Source organism: Dromiciops gliroides, chromosome 1, assembly GCF_019393635.1.
Source record: "Dromiciops gliroides isolate mDroGli1 chromosome 1, mDroGli1.pri, whole genome shotgun sequence".
In the NCBI taxonomy this organism is placed as follows: domain Eukaryota; kingdom Metazoa; phylum Chordata; class Mammalia; order Microbiotheria; family Microbiotheriidae; genus Dromiciops; species Dromiciops gliroides.
The window spans coordinates 487,369,977-487,389,468 of record NC_057861.1 but is presented as its reverse complement, the minus strand read 5'-3'; the positions used below and the strand labels follow the sequence as shown (position 1 = coordinate 487,389,468).

General features: G+C 38.9%; 2 protein-coding genes across 6 annotated transcripts in view; one reads left to right on the top strand and one right to left on the bottom strand.

Moving 5' to 3' along the window:
* GRHPR (glyoxylate and hydroxypyruvate reductase) overlaps nt 1-7,592 on the top strand; it is a 33,568-nt gene extending 25,976 nt beyond the window's left edge. The window contains exons 8-9 of the mRNA XM_043976665.1: nt 4,942-5,072; nt 7,171-7,592. Of these exons, the coding sequence (XP_043832600.1) occupies nt 4,942-5,072; nt 7,171-7,292 (253 nt within the window). The 3' untranslated portion in view covers nt 7,293-7,592. The remainder of the gene's footprint in view (nt 1-4,941; nt 5,073-7,170) is intronic.
* A 6,064-nt stretch (nt 7,593-13,656) lies between these two features.
* Nucleotides 13,657-19,492, bottom strand: part of ZBTB5 (zinc finger and BTB domain containing 5) — a 39,854-nt gene continuing 34,018 nt past the window's right edge. For all 5 annotated transcript variants that reach the window (XM_043977046.1, XM_043977047.1, XM_043977048.1 and 2 more), the window contains one exon: nt 13,657-18,925. In XM_043977046.1, coding sequence (XP_043832981.1) covers nt 16,891-18,921 — 2,031 coding nt within the window. In that variant the 5' untranslated portion in view covers nt 18,922-18,925 and the 3' untranslated portion in view covers nt 13,657-16,890. The remainder of the gene's footprint in view (nt 18,926-19,492) is intronic.

The following is a 19,492-nucleotide window of genomic DNA, read 5'->3' as shown; positions in this document are numbered from 1 at the left end:
TAGTAAGTGTCTGAAGCTGGATTTGAACTCTGATCTTCCTGACTCTAGGCCAGAGCTCTATCCACTCTGCCACCTAGTTGCCCCTGAAACATTTACTTTACACTAATAAAGAATTACTTTTTATAAGTACACTGTCTCCTTGGAAAATCCACTTCAGATTAAAATGTTCCTATGGGTGTTTTTGTTTGTATCTTTTCTGGATGAAATAACCCTACAAGACTGTTTTGGGTTAGCAGTTGTTTGGGTTTTTTTTTAACTTTTTCTGATACAGCCAGTAATTGATGGTAGAGTCTTTGGGGTCCTGCATGAGTTCAATCAAGTGAATTTTTCACTTTGACCTACTGCGAGAGATAAAAAGGGCCATAGAAATATGGTTGCCACCTTCAAGGTCCTTATGGCTTATTCAGAGCTAAAACAAACATGTGAACAAGAGATCGATATCGGACAGCATATGATAGTTATAAATTATGTAGTACAGATTAAATATGGTAGTGGCACAGAAAAACAGGAGATCATTGTAATTGAGAAAGGCTTAATTGTGCATCAGGCCTAAAGGTACTGAACCTGGGGTCTAAGAACTTTTTAGAAAATATTTTGATAATGATTTATTTAATTCATTTAAAAACATTTTTCTGAGAAGAGGTCTCCATTGGCTTCACCAGATTGCCAAAAGGGATCCGTCACCCAAAAAAGGGGTTAAAAACCCCTGATCAAAGACTTAAAAGATGTATTGAATTTAAACAGGCAGAGGAATAAAGAGCATGTACAAGGTAAGGAATAAGGAATGCAGGAAGGACAGTAAGGAGTATTGGTGGGAATAGTTGGATTCTCTTTGATGGAGGTAGTTGAATACCAGACTGAGTTCATACTTGAACCATTATGGAAGTTTAACTGATATAAAGGAATCGACGCACCAAAGGGATCAAAAGAACTCAGAAATTGCCTCAGTCATCCAAGAAGTGATTGCCTTGCCAAGAACTGTGGCAGCCAAGGACACCACCTGTTAAAAAGATAAACTCATTCGCAAAAGCATGAGGAAGGATAGTTGTTCTAACAAACATTTTTCTTCTTTAATAACATTGGAACCACCGCTACATTTAGTTCCTGGTATTTCAGTCTGTGGTATGCTAAAGGAAGGAGTAGCATTGGTACTTAAAGCTGGGTATGGTGGCACACAGCCATACTTCTGCTACTGGGGGAGGCTGAGGCTGGTAGATTGCTTGAGTTCAGGAGTTCTGAGCTGCAGTAGAGCTGAAGCCGGTGGGGCACAGGTGTATGGCACCAACAGGGTGAACTGCTGCAAGTAGAGGACCTCCAGACCACCAAAGGAAGGGTGAACTGGCCCCAATGGGGAAGTGTGGAGCTTCTATGCTGTTAGATAAAGGTCGAGGGGGGCAGCTAGGTGGCGCAGTGGATAGAGCACCGGCCCTGGAGTCAGGAGGACCTGAGTTCAAATCTGGCCTCAGACACTTGACACTTACTAGCTGTGTGACCCTGGGCAAGTCACTTAACCCCAGTTGCCTCCCCCCCCAAATAATGTAGCAGATAAGGGTCGAGGGCCACAAGTGGCCACTTTACATCCAGCCTAGGCAAGATGAGATCTTACCAGTCTCCCCTTACCTTCTCCCTGCAGAAAAAGGCACCAAAGAAAGCAAGAAGAGCCTCTGTACCACACTATAGGGGAAATATGTGCTGGAGAAACATAATTTTGATAGCACTGAGAAGTCAGTTTTTAAGATAGCCAGAAGTGGGGAAAATAATAAACAAGTAGAAGAGTCATAAATAATATTATAACTGAAGAAGGACCAGTTAGAAGAAATGAAAAACTGACCTAGTATGCCAGCTTTCTTTTCTCTATAAAATCTTGATGAGGATGAGTTACATCAAGGCTATCAGTAGAAAAACTACAAGAATGGAACAGGCAGCCTTTCCCTAATCAGTATTCCAAAGCAAACCACATCTTCATTTGTCACACAGTTGACTAGAAGGGGCAGAAACTATAAAATCCCCATACTTAGGGTTTATTTTTTTAAGTATTTTATTTTATTGTTCGGTTGTGTTCTTGGCAACAATACTAGTGTGGTTTACTATTTCCTTCAGCACATTTTACAGATGAGGAAACTGAGGCAAACAGGGTTAAATCACTTACCCAGGGTCACACAGCTAATATGTGTCTGAGACCAGATTTGAACTCAGGAAGATGAATTTTCTTGACTCCAGGCTTGGGACTCTATCCACTGCACCACCTAGCTGCCCTATGTATATGACACAGTGGATTAAAGTATATCCTTAAATGCTGTCCTTCAACAAGATTATCTCCCATTCCGGGCACACAAGACAATGCAGATACAAAAACAAAAAAATGAAGCTATGCCTTCCCTCAAGGAGGACAAAACATAAAAAGGAGAGAAAACATAAAAACATATGTAGAATAAATGGAAGGGATATTTAAAGTAAATATAGAGACCCAGGTTCTAATGCCAGCTCTGCCACTAACTTTCTTTAAAAACATATAATATATGTGTGTGTGTGTGTATATATATAACCTATGTCAGATTACCCGCAGTCTAGGGGAGGGGGAGGGAGGGGAAGGAGGGAGAAAAATCTGAAATTGGAAAGCTTGTATAAACAAAAGTTGAGAACTATCTTTACATGTAATGGGGAAAAAATACTTTATTAATTTAAAAAACAAACAAAAATATATAATATGGGGCAGCTAGGTGGCGTAGTGGCTAAAGCACTGGCCCTGTATTCAGGAGGACCTGAGTTCAAGTCCGGCCTCAGACACGGACTTACTAGCTGTGTGACCTTTGGCAAGTCACTTAACCCTCATTGCCCTAAGTATATATATAATATTCCTTGTTAGAAAGAACCCCAAGGATAATCTGCTCAGTCTTCTAATCATCGATATTTTTAAAGCCTTAAAAAAAAAAGGAAGAGACATAGAGAGGTATAGTGGATAGAGAGAGAGCCTCAAAACTAAGAAGACCTCGACTATGCTGTGTAGTTACAGAGATAGTCCACTGGGGTCTTCCATCAGTACACACCTTAGAAAGGGAGTTAGGGCCAGACCTGTATAGAATCCTGCAAGACAACAGCCTGGAGGGGCAGCTAGGTGGTGCAGTGGATAAAGCACCAGCCCTGGATTCAGAAGGACCTGAGTTCAAATGAGGCCTCAGATACTTGACACTTAGTAGCTGTGTGACCCTGGGCAAGTCACTTAACCCTCATTGCCCCACAAAAAAAGACACCAGCCTGGATTATTTGGGGGACATTATGTATTGCTTTCAGTCATACCATATTGTATTCTATCCCTATTCCTTCCAAGCTGCTGTGTTCCAACCTCTTCTCTCCAGCTGCCACCCTGGAACCCTGCATCCAATTGATTGGTGATGGATAGCTCATCATACATAGGTATCTCTATACCATCTTCGTGATGCATACTAGCCTTCTTCCTGACATGTGCATACCCTAATCATCCCATTCCTACCACCATCATAGACCAAAACACCTTACTCCTCCCTCCCCCACTCTTGCTTTCTGATTCTTGACCTGAAAACAGTAATCCCATCCACACTGTCTTGCCCATCTTTGTGTCTCTACTGCCTAAAATAGTGCCTACCACATAGGCAACTAGGTGGCACTGGATAGAATGCTGGGCCTGGAGCCAGGAAGACCCAACTTGAAACTGGCCTTCAGACGCTTCATAACTGTGATCCTGGGCAAGTCACTTAACCTCTGTTTGCCTCAGTCGCCTCAACTATAAAACGGGGATAATAGCATTTAACTTGCTAGATTGTTGCAAGAACTGAATGAGATAATATTCACAAAGGATTTAGCCCATAGTAAGTGATACATAAATGCTAGCTATGAGGAGTAGTAGTCAGTGGATGAAGGCATCTATCTCAGGTAGTGCTTTTCTTTCATTAGTGGAGCCAAAGCAACATTATTAATAAAGCTAGAAACAACACATTTTTGCATTGTAGGAAAACTGCCTGGAATAGGATCTCCCAGAGGAGAGGTGACTTTTCTTTCATTCTCTTTCAAACTTCACCAACTTTATAAATGACTACATACCTCCTAGTGAGAAGAGATTTTTTTTTAACTTAATTTAGCTAGCTGATGGTGTTTCATTTAAAAAATATGGTGCCTTTTGCCCTGAAGTTTTTGATATGTTCAAGTAATTTTCTGAGTAAGATCAGTAATGGGTATTGTCAGGTTGCAATAAAATTTTTAGTGGTAGTGAAAAGGGCATTCTGGTCCACTCATCCATGAATAATCAGGATTTATCTATGAATCTTAATCAAGGTCTGGTCATGGCCCTGATTCCATCTTCTCTTAGCCAATCCTGATAATGGTCACTTTAACATACAGAAAGACTGCTGAATGTTCATCCTTTGGCAATGTACCCTATTGTCCCAACAATAGCTCTCTGGCTGTAGGGACAGATCACTGAGGTATTCCATTAATACATCTGTCTTAGGTAGGGAATTAGATCCAGACTGGTATAGGAGCAAGAGACCAAGCAGGATTAATTTGGGGAAATCAGGTATTGTTTTCAATCCTTTAATAAATACTTATTGGCTTATTGATAAAGATGAAATAGTGAAATCTAGTTTTATGAGGATATCTTCACTCTTAATGGCTTTGATGTGGCTTAAGGGAACCGGTGGACTTGGCTTACTTATTAAAATGTTCATCGAGAGAAGGTAAGCTGAAGTCTTAAGTAATTACGGATGTAAAAATTTTTCATAAAGCTAGACAATTCAATGTTATAATTAGCATGGACTCCTCGTGTGTGGGGAGTTGGGGGTTTTGTTGGGGTTTTTTGGGGGGGGTTGTAGAGTTTATTTGTTTGTTTTAACAAAACCCAAGAGAGGCTAAGTTCTTTATTGGATGATATACCAAAGTACCAACCGTTCTAATTTCTATGTTTCCCAGGGGAGATGTGGTGAACCAGGAGGACCTTTACCAGGCTTTGACTAATGGTCAGATTGCAGCAGCTGGGCTAGATGTCACAAGCCCTGAACCACTGCCCACAAACCATCCTCTCCTTTCACTGAAGAACTGTGGTAAGACTTTAGTTTTTTAAATGTGAGCTTACACTTTACTCCTCAAAGTAGAGATGGTGGGGAAGGGACTCTAGGGACAGAATGATGTATATCATATCAAATAAAGTCATTTTGTTGGCCAGTTTTGCCTCAGGGAATATGAGAAAGTAACTGGTGTTTAAAAAAAAAAAAAGAACAAAAGAAAAGGCATCGCTAATTTTTTTAAATGTAAGGTTATTTTTTGCCTTTAATTTTTTTTCTTTTTTTAGTGAGGCAATTGGGGTTAAGTGACTTGCCCAGGGTCACACAGCTAGTAAGTATTAAGTATCTGAGGCTGGATTTGAACTCAGGTACTCCTGACTCCAGGGCCGGTGCTCTATCCACTGCGCCATCTAGCTGCCCCTGCCTTTAATTTTAAAAGGACCAGAAAACTTCTCATTTCTAGATTTTATTCTTAGACAGAAGCTGTTTCTTTAAACTGAGACTTATTCCTCAGAACAATACTTAAAAGTAGGCATAATTTTAGTTTCTGGGAACCTAAAGGTCATTGTGTAATCACCATCTACGTTACTTGCCCTACTGTGAGACAGAAATAAACCTATGTCTCTCCAGGCATAGAGAATCTCCTGGATTCTCTAACTAGTCTAGAGAGATATCTATCTCAGGGATTTTCTTTAATTAGTGGAGCCAAAGCAACATTAATAAAGCTAGAAACAACTTTTTGTATTATATGAAAACTGCCTGGAATAGGATCTCCAAGAGGAGATAGAACTTAAAGCATTTTCTCCAAAACTTCACCATCCTTCTAAATAACTACATGCTTACTGGTGAGAAGAGATTTTTCAACATATATTTTTAGAAAAGTTTTATTTAGCTGATGGTGCTTTTTTTAAAAAATAGGGTGCCTTGTGCCCTGAAGTTTTTAATACTTTCAAGTAACTTTCTGAGTAAAATCAATAATGGACATTATCAGGTCGAGATTAATTTTTCAGTGATAATGAAAAGAATATTCTGGTCCATTCATCCATGAATAAACAAGAATTATCTATGAATCTTATCAAGGTCTGGCCATGGCCAATCCTGATTCCATCTTCTCTTAGCCAGTCCTGATAAGTCACTTTAACATACAGAAAGACTGCTAAATGTTTATCCATTGACAATGTATTCTACCATTTCCTCTGGAGGTAATACATTAACAACAATTTTAAGTAAGTTACAGAGATCGTGTTTTACTTTTTTTTTTTAAAGTATGATCAATACATCACATTGTAGTTAAGCACTTGTTTTGTTTTGTTTTTTTTGTGGGGCAGTGAGGGTTAAGTGACTTGCCCAGGGTCACACAGCTAGTAAGTGTCAAGTGTCCAAGGCCGGACTTGAACTCAGGTCCTCCTGAATCCAGGGCCAGTGCTTTATCCACTGCGCCACCTAGCTGCCCCATGTAGTTAAGCTCTTGAAGTTGTCAGCTAAACTACTGGTGAGAGTATTATTCTCCACCCCATAAAACAAAAGAGATCTTGCCCAGTTGACAGATGTTCAGTGGATCATTGCCCACATTGTGAAGAAGTGACTGTAGGTTTAAATATGTTCCAATGAGTACACATTAAAGCATTTTGAAAATGTAAAGCGCTGTACAAATAGAATGTTATTTATCATTTAGGGTTGCTGCCTTAAATAGTAGCTATTTTTTACTATGTACCATCTTCACATGTATTCTTTTTGCTCCAAGCATCATTATATTTGGCAGGACCTTTAAATCAGTCCTTAAAATGAGAAATTCCAAGCGTATAATTTTCAAGAAGTGTTCTAATCACCTTGGACTTTTTGACATCCCTTTGGTAAGAACCATCAACTCGTGTTGGGAATTTAGCCTAGACAGTATCGTAGCTCAGAGATTTAGTCCATTTCTCCAGACTTCATTTCTGTTACCCTGACAGTAGTAGGTGAAATGATGAGGCTATATATCTATACTTATGTAAAATCAACAGACAACATATAGTTGTCATGCTTCTCATTTTGGTAGCCAGAAAAATCTATTCGGTTAAATTCTGTGTAAACATTAAGATGTATGTGATGCTCTTTCTTCCTGCCATTTTCTGATCACTTTCTCTTTCCTTTACAGTGATTCTACCACACATTGGAAGTGCTGCCTATGGAACTCGAAACACTATGTCAGTAATTGCAGTTAATAACTTGTTGGCTGGCCTAAATGGGGGACCAATGCCAAGTGAATTCAAACTGTGAAGACTAATAAACAGGGAAAAACTCACAGTTAAGGAAGTGTTAATAATTGTTCTGTTTTCACCTCTGCTAAACAAGTTACTGTCACCTAAATCTTTCTGCTATCATAAAGAGAATAGTGGGAAAGCCCCCCCACATACATACACTTGACTCAAAACTACATGAAAAGTGCCTTGGGGTAACATTTACTTTGTGATTATCCTATAATTTAGGAAACAAAGGTGTCAGTGGGTATGGAACTTTCACTGTTGAATGTTATCTAATGTAAACTGAATTTCAACAATTAAATGACTGTTGAGTTAATATGTGTGTCTGACTAAATATATTTGCTTACCTCTTGTGAAAGAATCTCTGGATTAAAAGGGACCTTTAAAGTCCATCTTGTTAAATTTATACCTGAAAAAGAAATCCCACTTCAACACACCCAAATAGTCATCCAGTTTTACCTTGAAAATCTCCACTTATGTGTGTAGGCCCTTTATTGGGGTTGTGATCATAGCGCTGTTCCCTGCAGTGACTCTCAACATTGATGCCCAAGACAATTGCTTTGACTTTTAGATAGTACTGTGAGGTTTTGCTCACATCAAGGCCAAATTTGCCTCCTTAAAATTTCTACCTATTGCTCCCAGCTAAGTATCCTCTGAGGAGGCCAAGCAGAACCAGTTACTGGTTTTTTTTTTTTGTTTTGTTTTGTTTTTTAGTGAGGCAATTGGGGTTAAGTGACTTGCCCAGAGTCACACAGCTAGTAAGTGTTAAGTGTCTGAGGCCGTATCCGAACCCAGGTACTCCTGACTCCAGGGCCGGTGCTTTATCCACTGCGCCACCTAGCTGCCCCCAGTTACTGTTTTCTGAGTGATAGCCTTTCACATAATCGAGAACTTCCATGCCCTCCCCCTGCCCAACAGCTTCTCTAGGCTAATTAGCCCTACTTTTTTCAGTCCTCACATCTTATGAACTTATTATTTATCAATTCACTCAATGATTCAATATAACTTGTGTATTTATTATCTGCAAGGTATTCTGTTAAGCATTGGATTCAAAGTATAAGATATAGTATCTGGTATCCAGGATCTTGCAGTCTAAGTGAGGACACAAATACCTATAGCTCAAAGGAGTATATAATAAATATGCATAAGTGGTATGGACAAAGAGCATCACCCCTAACGGGTGGTTAGAAAATTCATGAATATAAAACTTGGACCTGCACCAAAGGAATGGTAGGATCTGAATAGAGAAGTAAAGACATTCTGGGCACGGGGCAGCTGGGTGGGGCAGTGGATAGAGCACCGGCCCTGGATTCAGGAGAACCTGAGTTCAAATCCTGCCTCAGACACTTAACACTTACTAGCTGCGTGACCCTGGGCAAGTCACTTAACCCCAATTGCCTAAAAAAAAAAAAAAGACATTCTGGGCAAGGGAATGCATAAATGGGATGCTTCAGGTAATGACAATATAAGTTTTGTCTGGAGCAAATGGTTCATGTGAGAGAATAATGGAAAAGAAGTGTAGAAATGTTAGATTGTGGACAACCTTGGATGCCAAGCTAAAAAGTATCAATTTAATCCTATAGGCAACTGAGAACCGCTAAAAGGTTTGGAATGAGAAAGCAATTTGTTGTAAGCTGAGTTTTGTGAAAACTTCAGGGCCATGCATGTGATGCTTTTGAGTTAAGATGTGTTTGGAGGGGCAGCTAGGTGGCGCAGTGGATAGAGCACTGGCCCTGGAATCAGGAGGACCTGAGTTCAAATCCAGTCTCAGACACTTGACACTAGCTGTGTGACCCTAGGCAAGTCACAATCCCAATTGCCCCCCACACACACACACACAAGATGTGTATGGGACATTGTCCTGCATGCAACTGAGAACCAATGTAAGGCTTTAAACAGAAAAATAACATGAAGGTCATATTGTAAGAAAACTAAACGATTGGGGCAGCTAGATGGCGCAGTGGTTAAAGCACCAGCCCTGGATTCAGGAGTACCTGAGTTCAAATCCGGCCTCAGACACTTAACACTAGCTGTGTGACCCTGGGCAAGTTACTTAACCCCCATTGCCCCGCAAAAAAAAAAAAAAAAAAGAAAACTAAACGATAGATTGGATGGAGATGTCGCTGTGCTCCGGGCATGAGCTAGTAACTAGAATGGTGGCAATGAAAACAAACGAGAGCCATTGTGAAGCAATAGAAGTGTACTCATTTGGTATTTAATCCCATATGACCATATGATTCCTCTAGTATTGCTATCTTGTGTTCTGCAAGTATGGTGCTTAATATTTGTTTTTTTAATTACCCATGTCCTTGAAGGCAAGAAACATGAATTGTAAGTGCTTGTATGTTTCACAGGAACCAGAACAAGGGCTATCTATGCCCTTGTTAGATAATACTATAGTAGCTCAAAATTTAAAACAATCTTAATTTTAGAGGACTTTTTAAAAATTACAAAAATGTAAAATCACACAGAACTTGAAATTCTATTCCTTGTCCTGGTGACATTGGAGGAAAAGGTATGCTTTTCTCAGCTTTTTTTTTTTTGGGGGGGGGGGGAGTCAGCTCAAGGTGGGTGGGAAGGACTTGGAAAAGAAACATACGAGCACAAATAGTGCCAATGGGGAAGAAAAGGAAGTATCTAAAGTGAATAAGGCTGCTCAAGGAGCTCTCTAGTTGAGCTAAGGACAAAACCCTCCTCTTATGAACTTCTTTTTCCATCAAGGACACCACGATCCTTCTAGTCATTGTTTTACAACTTCAGGTTTATCCTTGGCTCCTCACTTACCTTCAACCCACATGCAATCAATTGCCAAATCCTGCCATTTCGACTTCTACATCTCTCAGGTCTATTTCCTTCTCTCTACTTTCGTGGCTACCACCCTATTTCAGATCTTCATCACATCTCATCTGGACTATTATAACAACATCCTTGCCTCAAGTTTCTCCAATCCAATCCATCCTCCTCACAGCTATCATGACTTTCCTAAAGCATAGATCTTTGTCATTTTCCTGCTCAACAAAGCATCTGAAAACAGCTTCAGAGGCTCTCTATTCCATTTGTTTGACAGAGAAACTGAGGACCAGGTGAAGTCACACAGGTAATAAGCATCAGAGGCAAGAAGTTGATTCCAACTCCCTGACTTCTGACTCAAATGGCTTCCTGTTGCCTCTAGCGTCATCTATTTAAAGTCCTCCACAACAGGGCCACCACCTCATTACTCCCCTTCACAGTGTACTCCAGCCAAACTGTTCTCTCTTCTGTTCTCATACACAGCACTCTACCTTGTCTCCATCTGCTCTCTCCTAAGCCTCAAATGCACTACCTCCAGCTTCCATATTAGACTCAATCCCTCATTTCCTTCCAGACTAAGTTGGTGCCTTCCACATTAATCCTTTCTTGATTCCTTCAATTCAGCTGCCACCCCCCTCTCCAAAATTACCTTGAAATTATTTTTTTTATGCTTATATGTGTACATGTAAGCTGCTTAAGGGAAGAAACTATTTCATTTTTATCAGTGCAACACCAGCACCTTGAAGAAACACTTGACATATAGTAGGTACCTAAATAAATGCTGGTTGATTGTTGACTAGAAATAAAGGAAACTAGTGGTGATATGTCAAAATCGGATTGGAATGGGGATGAATACAAAACATGGCATAGAGCAGTAAAGATGTCAGGATGCCTAAAGCTAATAATGGAATGAAATTTGGGGGGGGGGAAACACAGGATAAAAGCTGATCTGTATTAGTACATTAATGTTTACAAAGCACTTTACACACATTATCTTAATTGAATGAATTAAAATCACCTGGCTTGGGGGAAAATTACATCTCTGAAAACTGAAAATCCTTGTGTTAAACTCTTCTGAGGAATCATGGATACCAGGAAAAAAGTTACACTAAGGCTTAGAAATGGACAAATTTCTTGATTTTCAATGTTGAGAAGGTAGATTCTTGAACCTACTAGCAAAGTTCCAGAAGTAATTATTAAATGATTTGTGAGAGAAGCTGTGATCAATCAATGAGTTAGCATAAATTTCACCAAGAACAAATCATGCCAGCATTTATTTCTTGGGTAGGATTACCATATGAGTGGCTCAGGCAACACATTGTATAGAAAAAGCGTATGTGAATTTCACATTGCCCATAATTATATTACTTCCATAATCTTTAACTGAAGTTTTCCCTTTGATCACAAATCATTCCCCCTATCATACTCCCCCCTTAAATATATTCTCTATACTCACTGTGACTTCTAGTCCTTCAATCTTTTTTCCTAGTCTACCGTTTCTTCATTGCTGCCTACAAATGTCTTCCTCATCCTTAAAAAAAAATCCACTTAACCTTGCCATCCCTTCACACTTTCCTTCATGTTCCTAGATTTCCTTTTATAGGCAAACTTAGTCATTACGCTGATTGACTCCATTTCCTCACCTCCCATTCAATTCTCAACCAAGCCCTAGACATCTGGCTTTTGACCCTCTTTCCCAACTACTCTACCAAAACTGCATTCTCCAAGATCATTAGCAATCTCTGTGTCTAAACCCAATGGATCTGTGTCTGTCCTCAGACTACTTAACCTATCTTCAGTTGACATTCTCAATAGAATTCTAGCATTGAAAGGAATTCAGAGGTCACCTAGTCCAACCTATACCTGAACAAGAATCTCAACATCTTCAACAAGTGGTCATCCAATTTTTGCTTAAAGATCTCCACTTCTCTTCCCTTGAATATACTCTCTTTCCTTGACTTGAAATACTTCTTTTAGTTCTAGTAAACTAAACTCTCCAGTGTACCTAACAGGCTCACTAAGCTTTTTTTCTGAATTCCTATTCCAGATTGCCAACTGTCCACTGGACATCACCTGACTATCCCATCAGAATTTCAAACTCAACATAACTTAAATGGAACTCATCTGCCCCCCTCAAACTCCCTCTAAGCTTACCCACTTCTATTAAGAGCCCTATCAATCACCCGGTTTTGCAACCTCAAAGTCATCCTTACCCCATACCCACTATTATCCAATCCAATTTTGCCAACTTTACCTATTTCCCCCAATCATCTTATTTCCACTCACCCTAGTTCAGGCTCTTATCACCTCTTAACTGGACTACATTGCAGCAGCCAACTCTCCCTCCTAAATAATCCTGTTAAATATTTTTATTCCATCAAGTTAAACTGTGGTGCTTTGGGACATATTGGTCCATGTTCCCAATGTTGACAGCTCTCTAGTAACTTAGGAAAGTATGTCTATTAGGTACAGTTCTAAGAAATTTCTAATAACAGGTCTTGTGAAAGCTCAGCCCTTCAGACTCATAATTATACAAACTCAACAAAGTTTTAGAGTTCATATAATTCATATCTACCTCAGTCTCCCTAATTCCAATCTCTTTCCTCTAAAAATCTTATCTTCCACATAGCTGATAAAATAATCTTCCTAAAGCAGTTATGAGGTCACTGCCCAGAAAAATCTTCAGTGACTCCCTATTGCCTCTAAGGTAAAATACAATCTCCTGGGTTTGGCACTTGAAGCCCTACCAAACTGGTTAAATCTGATCTTTCTAGAACGATTGAATATTATTCCCCTTCCCACATCCCACACGCCAAATATGCCAACTGTTTCTAAGACTCAAAAGTCTTTTTCCCACCTCTGTGATGATATAGGTTTATCTACATGCCCAGGCTGTACTTCCTACTTACCTTTGCCTCTTAGAATCCTTAGAAATCTATAAAATGCGACTCAGGTACCACCTCTAACAGAAAATCTTTCTGTATTCCCCTAGTTGTTAGTGCTCCCCAAAACTATATATATAGCACAAATGTTTCTCAAGTGTTTTATTTCTACCATTCTCTCCAGAATGTAAGCGTCTTGAGGACAGACATTTTTCATTTGTAACTGTATCCCTAAGATCTAACACGGTGCTTTACAGAAATACAAGTGCTTTAATAAATGTTTAAATCTAATTAGTCTCTAAATAATGCAATGTTTGTTGGAAAACAAAACTCAAGATTTAAAATAATTCAAAGTGATTTCTTCTCACCTTCCCAACATTTCCACCTGTTCCTCCATCCTTCCTGGTGGTAGAAAAACATAAAAACCTATGTTCTGGGATCCAAGTGGTGGTGAGGAATTTGTTCCTTAAGTCAATTCTAAATCTCACCTGGTAAAATTTAAATCCATCCTATTTTCTGATACTTATCTAAAGACAGATTCAATACTCAGCATGAAATCATCTAGTAAACTATAAGAAAGTAGGGGGAAAACCTCATTTCATTTTTGGAGGAGGGAAAACTGAAAGAAGCCAAAAAAGAAGAAAACTTTATACTTATTCCTCTAAAGAAAGAGTTTTTTAGAAAAAGAGGAAACCAAGGAGGCATAAGTTGTTTGAAAAATTTATTTTAAAATTAGTACCAGCACCAAAGCTTAAACACAGTGTCTTGGTTCTTTCTGTCCAATCTCTTCTCCCATTACTCAAATTTTTCATTGGGTTTTTTTCTTCCAAGAGCCCAGTTCCATTCTATAGCCATTCCAGTGGCATACCCACTGTTCAATAATTATTATTTAGATCAGCCAATAATAAGAAAACTATGTTTTTTATGAAAGCACCCAGGCCCACACTTCACTCCCCCATCACAAAGCCAAAGTGGCAAATGGATTTTCCAAACCCTGAAGCCAGGTACAGTAAGTAAAAGACAACAGAATAAAGACTGTGACTCAGCAGGCAGGACCTCTGAAAATAAAGTTCCAAAATCTGGGCATTTACCTCCTAGATAAACAAGGAATCAGAGTCTAAAACAGAGGAAGTGTTGAGCAAAACAAGTTAAAACAAATGTTAATACTACTGGTTTGAAACAGTTTGGGGCTAGTTTAGTTAGTATTACTGGGATAGTCTGGTAAAAAAAAATAATACCATTTATGCTATAGTGTTTTGACTACAAAATTTAAAACTCTTCAGCAAATAAAAATGCCACAATTTATCTAAAGGTCTGATTTTGAGTTAGGAACTCCCTCTAGCAAATTAGATTACGTGTCTCTCTAATTTAGGAAATAAACCTCAAGGAGTTGCCAAGAAAAGTGATGCCCATGATCACACGACAATAAGTATCAGAGATGGGATTTAAACCCAAGTCTTCCTGACACCAAGACCAGTATTCTATCCATTGTGCCATGCTGCCTAAATATGACATGTTAATTTTATTTGAAAATACTGTATTTTGACCAGTTTATCACTGGGTGTAAAATTACGTATTTAGGATTCAATACACATGTAATCTTTTGCTTCTTTATGCTTACCTATAATTAAGGCCAACCAATCAGAATAATTTTCTTATGCCATTTAAAAATTCAAATGGAAAATCCTCTAACATTTCTAATAGTTCCAAAAATGCTCATTAAGATAACTAACAGACTTTTAATCCCTATATAGCATATGTGTTAAAGAAGGGACACACACATGAAACCCTGCTTCTCAAATGTTTGGGATTTATAAGAGTGAATCTCTAATACAATCCCTGTCCTCCTCTAAAGATAAAACTGAGAATAATTACCCTGATGATATGGCATAGTGTGTCTACCATCTCTGGAAATGTTTTATTCATGAAGTTTTAATCCTACTTACAGAGGAAATTCAAGTCAAAAATTAAGTGCAGACTTAATCAGCTGCATTTTTTAATAGCCATTCACAGAAAGAAATGTTCACATTCTTCTCGGTGTGGCAGCTTATCCCTCTCAGTCTAACAACTGTTGCAAGTTTAATGCAAAGATAGGTTTTATTTTTGCCTTTATTTCATGGAAATCAGAGTGGAGAGGTCACTATCCATACTAAGTAAAAACAGAGTATCTTCAGGTGCATTAAACTACACAGAAGTTTACTACATACATCAGATTCAGACAGATTCTTGTTTCAAGGTTCCCCTAAATCAATTCACTCTCTTCTGAACACAATGATTCTGAAGTGTTTGCCCAAATCATACACAATTTAACTTATCCAAAAAACCTGGTATGCTGAACTCGCCTGTCTATATAAAGCCTGATAAAAGTACTAAAGCAATAAATACCTCTAGGGAATAAAATAAAGAAACCCTTAAGTAAGATCTCTGGGATCCTCTAGAGGAGATATTTTTTGGCTCTGAATGTTATCACTAGGGCTGAGCGATATCCATGGCTACCACTGGTAGCCCTGAGGCACAGGCAGAGAACAAATGAAAAGAAGAGAAAGGAGGGCAGGCAAGTAAGGACAAAGGAGAAAAGTAATCAGTGCATGTGGTGAGACTGGTGAATGACAGAATGCCACTGTCTCATATACCACTCAATGGTTGCTATGCCATGAGATACCTAAACCTTTAGAGTGTGGGGAATATGGAATTATATAAAACAAAGTGTTGGGAAACAGTGAATTATAAAACAAGGTTGTACCTAAATTGGAAACATCTTTTTAAACATTTTCTTGGCCCTTTGGAGATGGGGAGGTTTTGAGGAAAAATGAAACAAAAGTTTTGGCTCTTTTCTCAAATTATATATCCCTTCCCCAAAAAATTAAATTGACTTTTGTGCATAACTAAGAAATAATATCATGTCTGAAAAGGTTCACATGTGGAAACTCAAAGCCTGAATTGGGGGGGAAAAATGGAAAGGGAGAGTCTTCTTACACAATAGTTGGGATTAGATCGACTGTTGACATCTGAAAAAGGTCATCTTCTGATAAAAAAGAAAGTTCCACAAAACATAATTACAAGTTATTAGAATGAAGTAGACAAAGACTAATCCTTTTTAAACTCCCATATATATACTATGTACATATATATATATGGAATTTTAACATCTGAAATACAAGTTGGTTAAAATACTGCTAACAGCACATACAGAAACAGTACTTCACTTATCACTCAATACAAGTACATACTGTATATACAATTTTGTTGTAAAACAAGAAAAATTGCTCAAACATCCAAATGATCTGCTGTATAAGTATATACATCTAATAGTCCAAAAGAATGCTTGCTATGGACTCAATTTCAGCACCATCATAGCGCAGTGTCTATTACTGCGACAACCTAAAATAAAAAATACAGTACGTTCTGAACCCCTAGAACTATTTTTATAATATACCTTAAAGCATTTTGTGGCAGACAGAGGTATCCTGAAGGGCTTTCCCCGCCATGCAGGTACACGGTCGCCATTAGTAACAGTTAAGAGCTCTTTGCATCATTGTTCAGACACATAATATACCAAACTTAAATGTACAGGTATTTTATTTAAATGCTTCACACAATTTTACAAAAATTGCTTTAAAAAATTTGCACTTTAGTTTTTAATTCTTAAAACGTGCCACTTTTAGGATCAAAAGATACTAAATACTTTCTCCCTGTTAACTTGATCCTAAAGGAAAAACTTGGTTTCAGGAATTGCATCCCTTTTCCTCCAAGTTCTGAATTTTTCTCAAAGACCTATTAGCACAAGTGCCTGTGTCTAATTTCCCAAGTTCTCTAACTTATTAGAGCCACTGTTCAGCCTGAAACCTAAAACAAAATAATGTTAAGCATCTGCCAATAGTTCTGTTAAAAATTCTTTTGAAATTGGTATTGACTTCATTTTGATCAGAGGGAAGAACAGGGTTAGAGCAAAGTGCTAGGTAGATTGCTGCTCTGCCACCTGAGGCAAGTAGTCTTGGAATGTTTATACAGGTGGCTTGACTGGCTGAATCTCTTGCCACACTTTAAGCAGGCATAGGGCTTCTCACCTGTGTGTACACGAATGTGCTTCTTACAGTCTGTTAAGGTCAAAAATGTCTTACAGCAGATTTTGCAGGCATATTTCCGGGCTCCCTCTACAACTAAGACATTGTGCTCTGATAAGGCCTTCTTACACTTTGATAGAACATCAGCAGATGCTCTGGTCAATTGAGGGGGACCAGGCTGGGAAGGATGCCCATTTTCAAAGGAGGAAGTAGGCCCATTAATTAACAACTGGGAATTAGCTGAGTTATCTTGAATTTGAGAGCTTCTAACAGAGGTCACAACTGGCATTTTTGGAGCTATACGACGGTAGCCTGGAAAATTACTGGCTCCCCCTCGAGAGGAACCCATCATTGCCCTGGAAAGAGAGTGTATTCCCAAACCAGACCTGGGAAAATCCATCCCAAATTGTTCCGCTGCTCGATAACCAGAAGTCTGCACACAGGGAAGGCCCATTACTTCCTGCATAGGTCTAACAAAATGTGAGTCTGCAGGTTCGCTGAAAGGATTCTCCACATGAGAGACAGCAGCAGAGGAATGACCACTTGTAGGCCCTGACTCTGGACTTATTAAATAAGATGTGTCATTATCTATTCTGCAGTCACTGGTAGTGTTTGGAATGTTGTCGTCATTGTTCTGATTGGCACTAAAGGTGTTACTTCTGCTCTTGTTTAGAAAATTTGAAATACTAAAAGTGGATTTGTGTTCCAGATTATTGGAAACCTCCAAAATATGAATGTCCCCTACTCTGTCAGTGCTGGATTGTGGATCTGAAAAACTACGATCACTACTTTCTGGACTCAGCTCTATCTTTTCAGCACTGACCACCCCACCTTCCACTTCGACAGATTCACTGCCTTCTGCTTGTGAGGTAACATCACTCACTTCATCCTGAGGTTCAGGAGAGCTCAAAGGTTCAGATTTAACCACTACTCTCATGTGGTCTTTTTCACTGAGGCTAACCTCAGGATTTTCACACTGAAAACCATTTTTCTCAGAAGTTGCTTCCTGGTCAAAGCTGGTTTCCACTTGAGTTGCCTGAGATGCCATGGACATCTGAGAAATGTTCCCGGCACTGTTGTCAGATTGACTGGGCATTTGGGCATCTTCCTGCCCATTGAATGACTGATCAAACATGATAGCATTGTCTTCCTGGTTATCAGTTACTGAATCTGACTTAGAATTGTCCACAATTTTCAAAGAATCTGGTGAAAAAAACTCCTCACGAGAATGAACCACTGCCTGTCCATTCTCTGGAGTTGCATCTGAAATCATGGATTCATCTAGAGAAGGTCTGATGCGCTGTCTGGCTCGATCTTCTGAAGACTGTTTCCGCTTGTGGAAGCGCCTTATTGGAAATGTAGTACGTTGTTCTATGTTACTCCTCATTGATAAGTTCATGGTAGTTTGTTGCTCTTCTGTACTCTGGCTAGAATTTAATGCAGAGCTCACTATACTCAGTCCCAGTTGCTGAAGCATAAAAGACCGCTGCATTCGTGCATTTTGTTCCTGAACTCTATCGCTGGGGGGAGACATAGGCAGCGTCCTTGTAGTTAAGTAATGTTTACAGGCTTTGACAACAGAGTTCAAATGCAGATGAGAAGCTGCCAACAAGACATCCATAACATTACTCTCCCCAAGCATAAGTGTAGAGGTGTACATCATATCAATCAAAGCAGCAAAGGCCTCTGCTGTTACCACCTCACTATCCAGCTGGATCATGTTCATGGTTTGATCTCCCTCAGCTACAGTAAAAAGGGCCCGGAAATGGGTGCTGCATGCTGCCAACACAGAACGATGTGCTTTGAAATGTCTATTCCCCACCACAATGACACAATCACAAAGTTGGCCATGAAGTCGTTGGTAGTTTAGTTGTTGAAAGATTTGTTCAAAGTGTCCAGGAAAATCCATGATCCTATACAAATTAAAAGAAAAAAACATTAAGGCTTTGAATGGTTTTAATGAGAGAATAAAGCAAAAATGCTGCAAATGAGAGTCAAAAGAAAAACAAACTACCAGTCACTGTCTTATTTTAGTCTCCTGGAATAGCTGAAGATGTCAATGGGCAAAAGTACATAAACGAAAAGTCTATCAAACCAGGAGCAAACACAAATTTAGCTATCAGTCTAGTCAAGTGTGCAAATACTGGCGAATAAACCCACAGACTGTCCAAATATTGCCTCCCACTTTCCAGATTATGTTTTAAAAATAAGTCATAGGTTGGAAATCTTCTGTTAGAATCATGCTTAATATATAAATATGCCCAAAGGACTTTGTTAAGGGCATGCATATTTTGAAGACAAGGACTAGGCTCTGAGTTAGTGATTAAGAAATTCTATTAACTTAAAATTGAATAAAAGATAAAAATTAAGAGGAACCAAAACTTGATGATAAAGACCAAGAAACAGATGAAAGTTCCCTTACATTCAAATTCTCCAATTCTTTTCACCAAGTACGTTTGAACAACCAGCTCCTAAAACTC